Below are 11,467 nucleotides of genomic sequence, written 5' to 3'. Positions count from 1 at the left end.
ATTAGTGACTTCACTACCACTACAACCCTTTAAACATGTGTTTACAGAATGGGTAAGGATGAATTAGTACAATTTATGGCCTACACATATACAGGAATTTTATGTTTCTATGAACTTTTGCAATGGCTTTAAAATGATGTCAACTACATGATGTTTTGTCTGATATTAGATCAATATAATTTTTCACTGTCATACCATAATTGCTCTGAACACTATCGGTGATGAACCAAGCAGAAAAATTTTACTACCACATGAATTATAACTGATTATGAAACTCATCTGTACAATATTAGGAGCTTCTTAGTGTCTATATACAGGGTGTTTATCACAAGTTAAGAGTCACTAAGAAACTGATCATGTGTATTTGTTAAGTGTTTGTATTTTCAAAGAAAACAATAATTGTGACCTTGCCTGTGAAAACAGGGTATGTGGGCACAAACTACAACCCCATCACACTAAAGGTCATCATACCTCAGTGATGGAATAGAATATTTGCATTCAATGACTTGCATTACAAAGCCAATTAAATGCTTCCTACGAGCTGAAAATTGCAGTGCCATAGCATAATGTATAAAAAGTTATGAAAGACAGAAGTATGAAAATCATGTGCCCACATGGCATATGCCCTATTTTCACAGGCCCCAGTCACAATTTATGAAGTTGATATTACAATTAATAATGACGATAAATTTAAAGTAGACTTACATAAAACCTTAAGAGTAGCTAGTATATTACTTTATGTCAGTCCATGATAAAGAACAAACATATTGTGGCATTGTGATACTATAAAAATAATTTGAAAGGTTTCTGATGATGTTGACATTGTTGAAGCAGTTTCTTAGAACTTCCTGATTGAAACTTATTATGTGAACAAGCATAATTGAACAAGACAAGTTGCCACAAAATTTATGTAATGATAACATAAATATGACACAATTATGCTGCACAACAGTGGCAGATGCAGGGGAGTTCAGTTCCCAGTGGCAGCTGCAGATCTAGGATTATTAAAGGGATATCCTAAAGTTGATATACATAGCTGAAGATAATGAGGGGATTTCTCCAGAAAAATTCAAGCTCTATAAGATCTGATTTTAAGCTACATACTTTTAGTTAACAATTATTGTAACAGTATATCCAATGCATTAAACTGTAAACACTATAGGACAAAAGTTGTGGCGGATTGCTGTATTAGAGTAGTTATTGACTGCTCTATTAGAGTAACTCAATCATTTTTAATGTAGTGGGAGGTGAACAGTGAAGTGTTGCTGAGGGTTTAATAGCTATAAATGGTGTTAGTTAAGTACAATTGCATTCATGCTATTAAAATACAGTGCTATATAGTTGTTTACTATGACAAATTGTCAACACAACAATAATGTAGCTAGTTAGACTGCCACTGAGCTAAATTTAAAAGGGAGTTTCTGTTGAAGCCACAGAAAACCACCTAGATCCTTTACTGGTTACAAAGGTTACCATGATGTCCAAGGAATAGCCAGTATTCAGTGACGGTACCTGTTATCGGGCCATTATTGGCATTTACCAGTTGTGAGAAACACTGGTTTGAAGTATTCAGAGTGTTATAGATCCCAAGAATGTGTAGCTACTTAATTTTTACATTTAAAACCAATTCCCTACCTTCCAGAACATCTACTATACACAAGTAGCAAACAGATATGATTCCTGCCACTCGAGGATGACAGTATCAGGTGAGCTCCAGTTATAAAAACAATGACAGCATGATGGATATTTCAGGACCAGACACACATAGTATTTGAAATACTGTGTTTAAATAATAATGATTCTGAGTCAAGCATGCACGAATGACTTTATCAACTATGGTATGTATATAACAATCCACTTTAGATGTGTTCTTGATATATATATATATATATATATCAAGAATTGTATGTATTATGAAGCATTTTCAAGTAGACTCCTTTGCATCTAATCTCTAGGCTGTATTTGTTATCACCTTAACCAGTAAAGAAGTGGACACAGAAAAGTAAAAAAGCAAAACCTGTATTAATGTGGCACACACATACAAATTTTGTGCATACAAGTAAGCCTGTTATAATACAGTTATCAAAAAACAGCAAAGTTAATAATAAACATCAGTGACTTCACTACCACTACAAACCTTTAAACGTGTGTTAATGAAAGGAAAGAGGAGTGAGTAGGGATGAATTATGACAATTTATGAGCCTACACATTTACAGGAATTTCTTCTATGAACTTTTACAATGGCTTTAAAATGATGTCAACTACATGATGTTTTGTCTGATTAGATCAGTATAATTTTTCACTAACAGGCCATAATTGCTTTGAACACGATTGGTGATAAACCAAACAGAAAAATTGTACTACCACAGGAATTATAACTGAATATGCAACTTGATTTGTACAATATTACCAGTTTCTTAGTGTCTATATACAAGGTGTTTATCACAAGTTAAGAGTCACTAAAAAAAACAGATCATGTGTATTTGTTAAGTGTTTGTATTTTCAAAGAAAACAATAATTTGTAAAGTTGACGGTACGATTATAATTATGATAAGTTTAAAGTAAACCTAAAATAGAGTAGCTAGTATGTTGGTCCATGATAAAGAGCAAACACATTGTGGTGTTAGAAAGGTTTCTGATATTGCTGAAGCAGTTTCTTAGAACTTCCTGTCTGAAACCAAGAGTTCATAAAAAGAACTATTGGTTTCAGAGTTATGGCCTGTACAAACACACTGCTGCAAGTTCACTTTTGATCATATGTACACCTCTAGCCTGATTCTACTGATGACAAAGAACTGTTGACAGGTGATGATTGGTGTTGATAAGGTCAAGCCTTTCTTCTAAGAGAAGCCTGAGGTGTTATAATTACTTGCAGCAGTGTGTTTGCAGAATGTACTCCAGTTAGACACTCTCCCCCATACAAATATTTTGAACTCTTGCTGAAACTAACAAGAATAATTGAATTGTCACAAATTCCCTGTTGATAACATAATGTATGTCACATTATGTGACACTATACTGTACAATAGTGGCAGATAAAGGTTGCAATGTTCCAGGAAAAGCCAGTAGCAAGTAATGGTATCTGTCACCAGGTCAACAGTATTTACCAGTATTGAGAAACAATATTTCAAGGATCCAGTGTTGTAGGTCACCGATAGTATGTGTAACAAATTTTCACACATTTTACACCAATTTCTTACTTTCCAGAACATCTACTATACTCAAGTAGTCAACATGTTTGTTTCCTGCCACTCAAAGTTGACAGTATCAGGTGAGCTCCAGATACAAAACCAATGACAATATGATGGATATTTCAGTACCAGACACACATGACTGTCATGAAAGCAAAATTAATACTACGAGGGCAAAAAATTGTAAATTTAAACAAGTATATAGAATAGGGATCGAAAATGCCAAAATAGGAATCTTAAATTCAACAAGTACACAGAAAAATTTGGAATTTTCAACTAGAGTAGGGACCATAACACATCGATAAAAAGTACTGAAATAAGCTGGAGTAGTGCATGATATTAAATCACAGTAAAACGACAATAACACTTCTTATTGTTTTACTGTGATTTAATATCGTGCACTACTCCAGCTTGGTTCAATACTTTTTATTGATGTGTTATGGTCCCTACTTTAGTTGAAAATTCCATGTGTACTTGTTTGTTAACTTTTTTTTGTAAATAATTATTATGACTGGTGAACCCACACATACTGTATCTGAAATGGCGCCGTGCCCCAATTATCATCTGAAAAGTATCCATTACGCGTCCATTACACAGCATTTCGAACCCATGCATGCCGCATCTTAAATAGCGATGCGTGCCCAAATTATTGTCTGAAGAGTGCAGTGTCCATTACACTTTTTGTCAGCTATGTTCAACCTGTTACACAGCATTTCGAATCAAGAACTGTTCGAAAGTACCTCTGCAATGCACGCATACCGAAAGAAATGGTGCCGCACGCCCCAGTTATAACAATTATCGTCTGAAAAGTGAAATATCTATTACGCTTCGTTGTTGGCTATGTTCAACCCTTTACACAGCAGTAGGAATCAAGAACTATTTGAAAAGTACCTCTGATATCAAAATAGCTACTATGACAAATGCGGACGATTTCCGTTATGAAAGGAAGCCATCATGTCCTATCACCAAATTGACACTTTTCGCTGTCAGCAAAGATGAATGGGACACAAAGGAGGACACTGGTAAGTCCATTAAGAATGCATTGTATGTGTGACGGTATGCCAAAAGGCACCTGTTGGGCCAAAGCAACGTCAAACAGTGAAAAAATCAAGCCCGTAGCCTTAGCCGTTATCGCATTATGCTTGTTTGAAGGCATCAGTTAGTTATTTACTTCCTCAGTCAGTAGAAAATTCCGTTAAATAAACAATTTTTAAAATTCCGTAGAACTTGTTGAAAGCATTTCAGGTTGATCTGAAAGCTTGTTTGGACTTAGTGTTACCTAATCAATACTGCCTGATTGTTGTTAGGGGAATTGAGGCTGTTTTTAGGGTGATATTATTTCGTGGGCCACGTCTAGTCCTTTGTAGTCCCTATTATACACTACTATCGTAGTGTATGGTACTGCGTCATCATCGTTGGGGGAAATTGAGGCTGTTTTGGGTGGTATTATTTCATGGGCCACGCCTATTCCTTTGTGGTCCCTACTATACAGTACTATTGTACTGTATAATGTACACAAATCAAGCTGTTTGGCTTGTATTGATGTATTAAGCAGTATTGTGAATCACCATCCCTATTACTTCTTGTTTACGCAGTTTTTTTTCAGAATCACAACTTCAATCCCTATTCTATATACTTGTTTAAATTTACAATTCTTTGCCCCCTTATAATATAGGGTGTTAGGAGTCATTAAGAAACACATGTGTATTTGTTCAGTATTTATCTAAACCAAAACAGCCAAGCTGTAAAAAAGAGTGCAGCCCCCCAAAAGGCCAGGGTGAAAAAAGATGTGAAATCCAAGGTGGTGGCCAAGAAATGGCTGTGATGGTAGGTTAATAGCAATTTTTTTTAAAAATGACAATTCAGCTGAATTTGCATTGCCTCTTCCACTTTTCACTAGGATTTGGCACCAAATTCATCGCAATTGTCGTTATTAAAATTTTTGCCATTAACCTACCATCACAGCCATTTCTTGGCCACCACCTTGGATTCATATCTTTTTTCACCCTGGCCTTTTTGGGGGCCACACTCTTTTTTACAGCTTGGCTGTTTTGGATTAGATAATATTATACAGTATATATACTTAGCTACACTAATTACTATACAAAATCAAATACCCAGTAAGCAATTACTGTAATGTCTGTCCAGTGGTGAATTAACAGAAGGGGAACAACAATAGATTTGGGTAATGAATTCCAGTCATTGATTAGTATTCTGTTACTATAAAAATTATATCTTTATTACAACAATACAGATAACTATACGATTATCAACACAATGCTATACAGTTTAGCGTTCAGATTTATTTTTCTAATTTTCCATTTTGTGAAGTTTAGCTGCAAAACTTATGGTCCAGTGAGTCACCCTCACCACAGCTCTATGGTGATGACTTACAGTGTTGACCTGATATTGTGATCCACAACACTGCTACTTCCACTATTGCACTGCACTTCTTGGGTTGACATTCTCTGCTTAGGTGGATCTAGGAGACACTACATGTTGGGGTTGGGTGGGGGGATGGACAGGAGACCTGATCATGAGGAGTGGTAAAGATAAAACAGTGCTTATACTCCACTAGAAGGAGAACAATGGAACTCCATGGTATAAAAGCTAATTTCTTTTCTCATAACTTGCTTGTTGAATGAAGAATACTTACATTCTAAGACTCTAGCATTTTTAAAACTACGTAATCTATTTGATAAGTCTAAGTGTATGCTTAGGTTAACTTACCTGGAATAGTAATTTTCTGAGATAGAACCTGTTAGTGTACTCAGTGCTTATACTGCTACAAATCACAATTAATTTATCAATTGAATATTCTATTAGAGTATCTCAACCTTGACACACCAATGTCAAACTTATTTTAATATCCCAATTTCTTCATAGCATATACATGTAAAGAGCATAATTGGGTGTCTCTGTACTTCAATACGGTGTGAATAGTCTTCAGCTTGTTTTTAATATGAATATGTAGTTAATTCGTAGATATACAAACCCCAGGTACGTATATCTATGGTTAACGTATAACCTATTTATGATGGTTTCAATATACTCATTTTGGGATCAAGGATCACATATTTTCCTCCTTGCACTGCATGATTTAAATGATGATCAGGCATACATGCAAGGAAAAATAGAAATACTTTAATAGAGCAGTAATATGTAAACTACTCTAATAGAACAGTCGATAGGTAACTAGTTACTTTTAAAACTAAGTTACACTAAGGTAACTACACAATCTAATAGTGTGTGTGTTTTGTAACTTGTACATGGATACCATTATTGGTGATCTGGGGTTACAAATTTTCATCTTTTAGAGGTTCTTTGGTAGTGTTTTATGTTGTTACAGACACTTGTTTGGATTAATGCATACCATTTTCTAATGGAAATGAATTTTTAATACCTATATACTTCAGTCTATAAACCATGACTGACTTAGGGATTAAATGTAGTTTTTATTTCTGTGATCCCTAATCAAACTTACAATTCTTAATTTTTCCTTATACTTGTTTGTTTACTTTTTATAACAATATTATGAAAATATTTTGTAAATGAAGATTATTGACAGCTGGTCACTACATTTTATAAAGCAGTTATGATAATTTAAATGTCTGAAAAGTAGCTAGCTAGTTAAATTAGCAACAGGTTACAATAGTTACATAGTGACTAGTATATAATCATACTTTAAAAGCAAAAACACTCTTCAATTGTTTGCATCAGACATGCTACAGTAATATTCTGTGTACTATTTCTTGAGCAACAAACAAAACAATATTTTGAAACTGAGCTGAAATTTCCACAGAATTATTGCTTCATGAATATACGTAGTAGAGTAGCTACTCTTCTTCTTCCCTTGCTATAAGGCGTGTAATTATCTGAGCATAATAATAATGAAAACATGTTACAGAAGTTAACATACAAGTATATGAAAGCAACTGGTAATTAAAGTATTTACAAAAGTAACTGTAACTAAATTACATTATATACGAGTAACTAGTTACTTTTCTGGAGTAACTACCCCAACTCTATCTAACACTGATATACTCATAAGATAGATACACAGTTAAAAGTGTTGAAGATAAAACTAGCAGGGAAGGCTTAGCTTTCCAAAGATCATGAGAGGTACTCAAAATAACATTAGGCAAAATTAAACGAAATACTCTAATAGAACAGTCAACAACTCTATAGCTAATAATGGACCCCATGCATTAATGTGCTAGTCAATAGACTAGTGTGTAAGGTGGATCCTTTGTGTTGACTTCTGCTCTGTTACCTCACCATTGTGTTAAACATACTACCATACCAAAGTTGAAACTCTAATATTATTTCCATGCACTGGTCCATAATAAGATACAACTTTCTATAACTACATTGGTACTTTGTCTGAACAACTTCTTGTGGCTAAACAGTAAATACTTTCAGTTTCAACTAGAAACCTTGATGTTTGCATGATCATGGGTTAATATTCCATTTATAAAGAATGCCTTCTACAATGCTACGTAATTCAAATGAAAATTAACCACTAGTAAAACAACAAAGCTACAGTGTTGGGGAACTGCGTCTCTCAGACACAAAGGATTTCAAACTCAAACAAAAAAATATCCTTTTTCGCAAACATGATTTAGGAGGGAGCCTGACATGTATGTACAGTATCTCATTTATTTCTTGGATTATAGAATTCAGCACCACCCTGTTGTGAAATCCTAGATGTGCTTCAGAGGAAGACCAGGCCTACAAAGATCAGGCAAAGGGCACAAACATATACTCCTCATCACTTATAATACTATACAGCTCTCAGTACCAAAATAGAATTTACAACATCTGCTCACATCCTGTAACTTTCAATAAAGTAGGAACGTAAACTGCATGGCCATAGTCTAAACATTGTTTAAGTTATTAAGTTTTAAAATATACCACAAGCACAAATTTTGACTACAGAGATCATGTTCATCTTGTACAGTTTGTAAGCATTTCCTCGCAATTCTAATTTATATGCAGTATAATGCAGGAATGTGTCTTATATATAACAATTCAAGAAATTGCATTTACATTTGTATTAACTATATTCACAACCTTGAAATACAGTACTGTTGTTGATGACAAATCTGCAGTGAATTAACTTTGCATTTCCTAACTAAAGGTATGCTGCTAGCTATAGATCTGGTTGATTTGTTACAAACTGAAAATTTAAATAAGTGAATTGAAGCTTTCTATCTTTACCAATGCCCAAACCATTGTTAGCATAACAATTGCATTTCAAAATAACACTCTTCAAAATTTTCTTCATACATGTAGCACACAATGGTCTATACTAACTGACAAGAGTACACAATATTCTCTCCTCTAATATGATGTACTCTTGCTGATAAGACAAACAAAACTCATGAACCAGAATGCAGTGACCATCCCTAATCACCTGTACAAGAAGCTGGAAATTTGTATAAATACTTGTCAACATTCCTTTTGTATGCAGCATTGTAGGTTTACTAAGAGAACAGGAGAAAATATGTACTGTCATGTTGTGTTCAATAGTAAACATAACCTTGATGGCTCCATGAAGGTACTAAATCTCCTGGACTTACAAAAAGTTTGGCAATGTTTTGGCTACATGAATGTTTGTCAAATTTGCTACTAGCAACAGATTTATGCTAGATATGAGTTTGGTGAAATGCTGCTCATTGGCCAAATTCTCCTAGCCTCCACGCCATGCTTTATGTTATTAACTAGCTCTTTTATACATGTACCTTATAGCAAGACATGCAGTATACACACCTGTACCTGCAAAAAACACTATACAAGTACCTGGTATGTAACAATCTGCTGTTCGGAATTGGTATAATACTTTACAAAATAACAAGTTATAAAACAGTACACAAACACACATTATTCCAGCACCATTTACTTTTCCAACTATTCCATGACTAGTTAATGGAATGTTCCGGTAATAACATTTCCCTGTCCTCATCTTTATCTTCCCCACAAGTTGACAATGCAATGAGTTTCACATGTTCATATTCTACTCGGAAGAAATTCCACACAAACCGACGCAGTATTTCAAGTGAGGCTAACAGTGTGTAGAACAGGTTGTACCGAGCACTTAGATGAAGACCAAGAGACAGCTTCAGACACCAGGCAAATCGTAGAATAAGATTCTCAATTATTGCCAAGTAATAGAGTGTTCTCCATCTGTAAATAAGCTTCTCGCGTAGCAAATTTTTATAATGAAGGAGACCCCAATCCATGTAGATATCCCAGATGAAATTAAAGACAGCATGTATCACTGATGACACCAACCAAGCAATGAAGATGTAACCTTCTGATGACTCCAACTTGAAGTGTTCAGTCAGGCGAGGATGATCTTCAGAAAACAGCACAAATAAAATGACCACTGGAAAGGTTGTAGAGGCCTTTACTGCATCAATTATGTAAACGTAATTCTTAGTGTCATGAAAGCACCTCAGACATTGCATCAGCCGCAAAAAAGCTGGCAAGCATGATATGATGGGTCTCACAGCATAACCATTATCATTACAAACTCTGCCATCTTCTTCCTTATCTAATGGCCACACATACGCACAGAAACAAATCAAAAACTCAAAATCCAGAAAGATTACAATGGTACTGTTAAGATTATTAAGTAACCAGTAATCTCCAAAATGTACTTGGTAGAATGGAGTTAACAAAACCCTCCAAAATACTTTGACTACTTTCCAGCGTCCCTTTCGGATGAACCACTTGAATGGGTTCAACAAAAACAGTATAGTAATTATCCACATTGTTAATGGTAGAATTCTCTCTGGAGTTTCTGTTGTCTCTAAATGCTCAACAAGGAGTAGTGCCGATACGAACATAGCAAAAGTTAAACTCAAAACACCAGCAATGTTAAAGATAACATATGGAGTGGGAGTCTCTTCAGCACTTGAAAAATTGAATATGTCTATATACCTCACTTTAGCGGTTGCCCATCCTACTAGATTCAAACTATACAAATAAAGGCACAATATGATAAACATTGGACCACGGAATAGATAGAACAAACCAACATAGCGATCGTCTCCTCCACCAAACCAACACAGCACTGCAACTGATAACAGAAATATAATAAAATGAGCAAATGCAAAAAATGTTAACTGTTTACGTTCTGGTATCATCAAGTCCTTCCAACTCACAACAGTTAGTCGAGCCTCAGCATAACTTTTGTGTTCAGTCACGTTACCTTTACACTGTTCTAGATCACTAGTCAAATCACTAATAGTTTGTCGTTGTGATATTTCAAACTCCACAATGGCATTTCTGTCATCTGGAAAAGTTGTACTATAACACTCCAATATTCCGTACAATTGTTGTAGGTTTAACATCAAGCAGTCTTTAAGTCGTCGTACATGTTCCAAAGCTGTGTCACAAAATGCTACATTTTCTCTCAAATCTTTCTTGCTCAGTTCCCTCTTGGTTGGGCCACCAACAGAAAACGACTGTGACAAACTAGCATAGTGGTCATTTGATACCAACAAACGGTCACACTTTCCAACTTCAAGACGTCTCTCGATCCCTTCAATACTTCTGTCTATGAATGCAAATAGCCTGGAAAACTGTAACTCACACTCAGCGAGAAACTTATCAGTATCAGCTGAGCGAGCAACTGAGGCATGCAAGGCATGTGAAGGTTTGTCACTTGAAAGACTTCTGTTTTCACGACCATCGTTTCGTGCTTGGTCTCCTGAAGTAGTAGCAGGGAAAGTTAAGTCCACCGTTGTGTTCTCATGGGAAAGGAAACTAACATCGCTGTCACTTTTATTGACTCGAGTGCTGACTGGTAGAAATTTTCGTAGTTTGGTGAAGTCAACTCCTGTTTGAAGCAGCGGTAAGTCTGCCTGTACTCTGGAGTCACCATCATGACCAAAAAATGTCCCGTACGCAACTGGCTGAAGCTCCTTCTCGAGCTCAGTAGAAGACAGTGCCATCACATTCCTAGAATCACAAAAAATATATATCTGCGATGTGCGTTAATTTGAATAAACAATCAACTCGAACGTACAGTTGTAGTAGTCCACTGAAAACTGTTTTGTTATGTTCGCTTCGTCCTTATTTACAAAAACATGCTTAGAAGGTGAGGTTTATGCACTCGAATTCACAGGTGTGTGATGGGTGTGGCTACTTAGCCTTGTTTTGACACTGGGTTGTATTGTGCTACTCATACAAGTGCACAACTAGTTACACATAGCATGAAGGCCTGGAAGCAGTTTGGCAGGGGTGAGGGAGTTTGATCTAAATCCTTC

At 35.5% G+C, this 11,467-nt stretch overlaps 1 protein-coding gene across 1 annotated transcript; it reads right to left on the bottom strand.

Moving 5' to 3' along the window:
- Positions 1–9,033: 9,033 nt before the first annotated feature.
- LOC136250235 (solute carrier family 53 member 1-like) lies at positions 9,034–11,181 on the bottom strand. The gene has a single exon (XM_066042418.1). The coding sequence runs from the start codon at positions 11,150–11,152 to the stop codon at positions 9,113–9,115; it is 2,040 nt and encodes a 679-aa protein (XP_065898490.1). The 5' UTR covers positions 11,153–11,181; the 3' UTR covers positions 9,034–9,112.
- Positions 11,182–11,467: the final 286 nt, after the last annotated feature.

Source organism: Dysidea avara, chromosome 1, assembly GCF_963678975.1.
Source record: "Dysidea avara chromosome 1, odDysAvar1.4, whole genome shotgun sequence".
Lineage (NCBI taxonomy): Eukaryota > Metazoa > Porifera > Demospongiae > Dictyoceratida > Dysideidae > Dysidea > Dysidea avara.
Note: the sequence above shows the minus strand (reverse complement) of the source record. Positions and strands in the feature narration are given on the sequence as shown.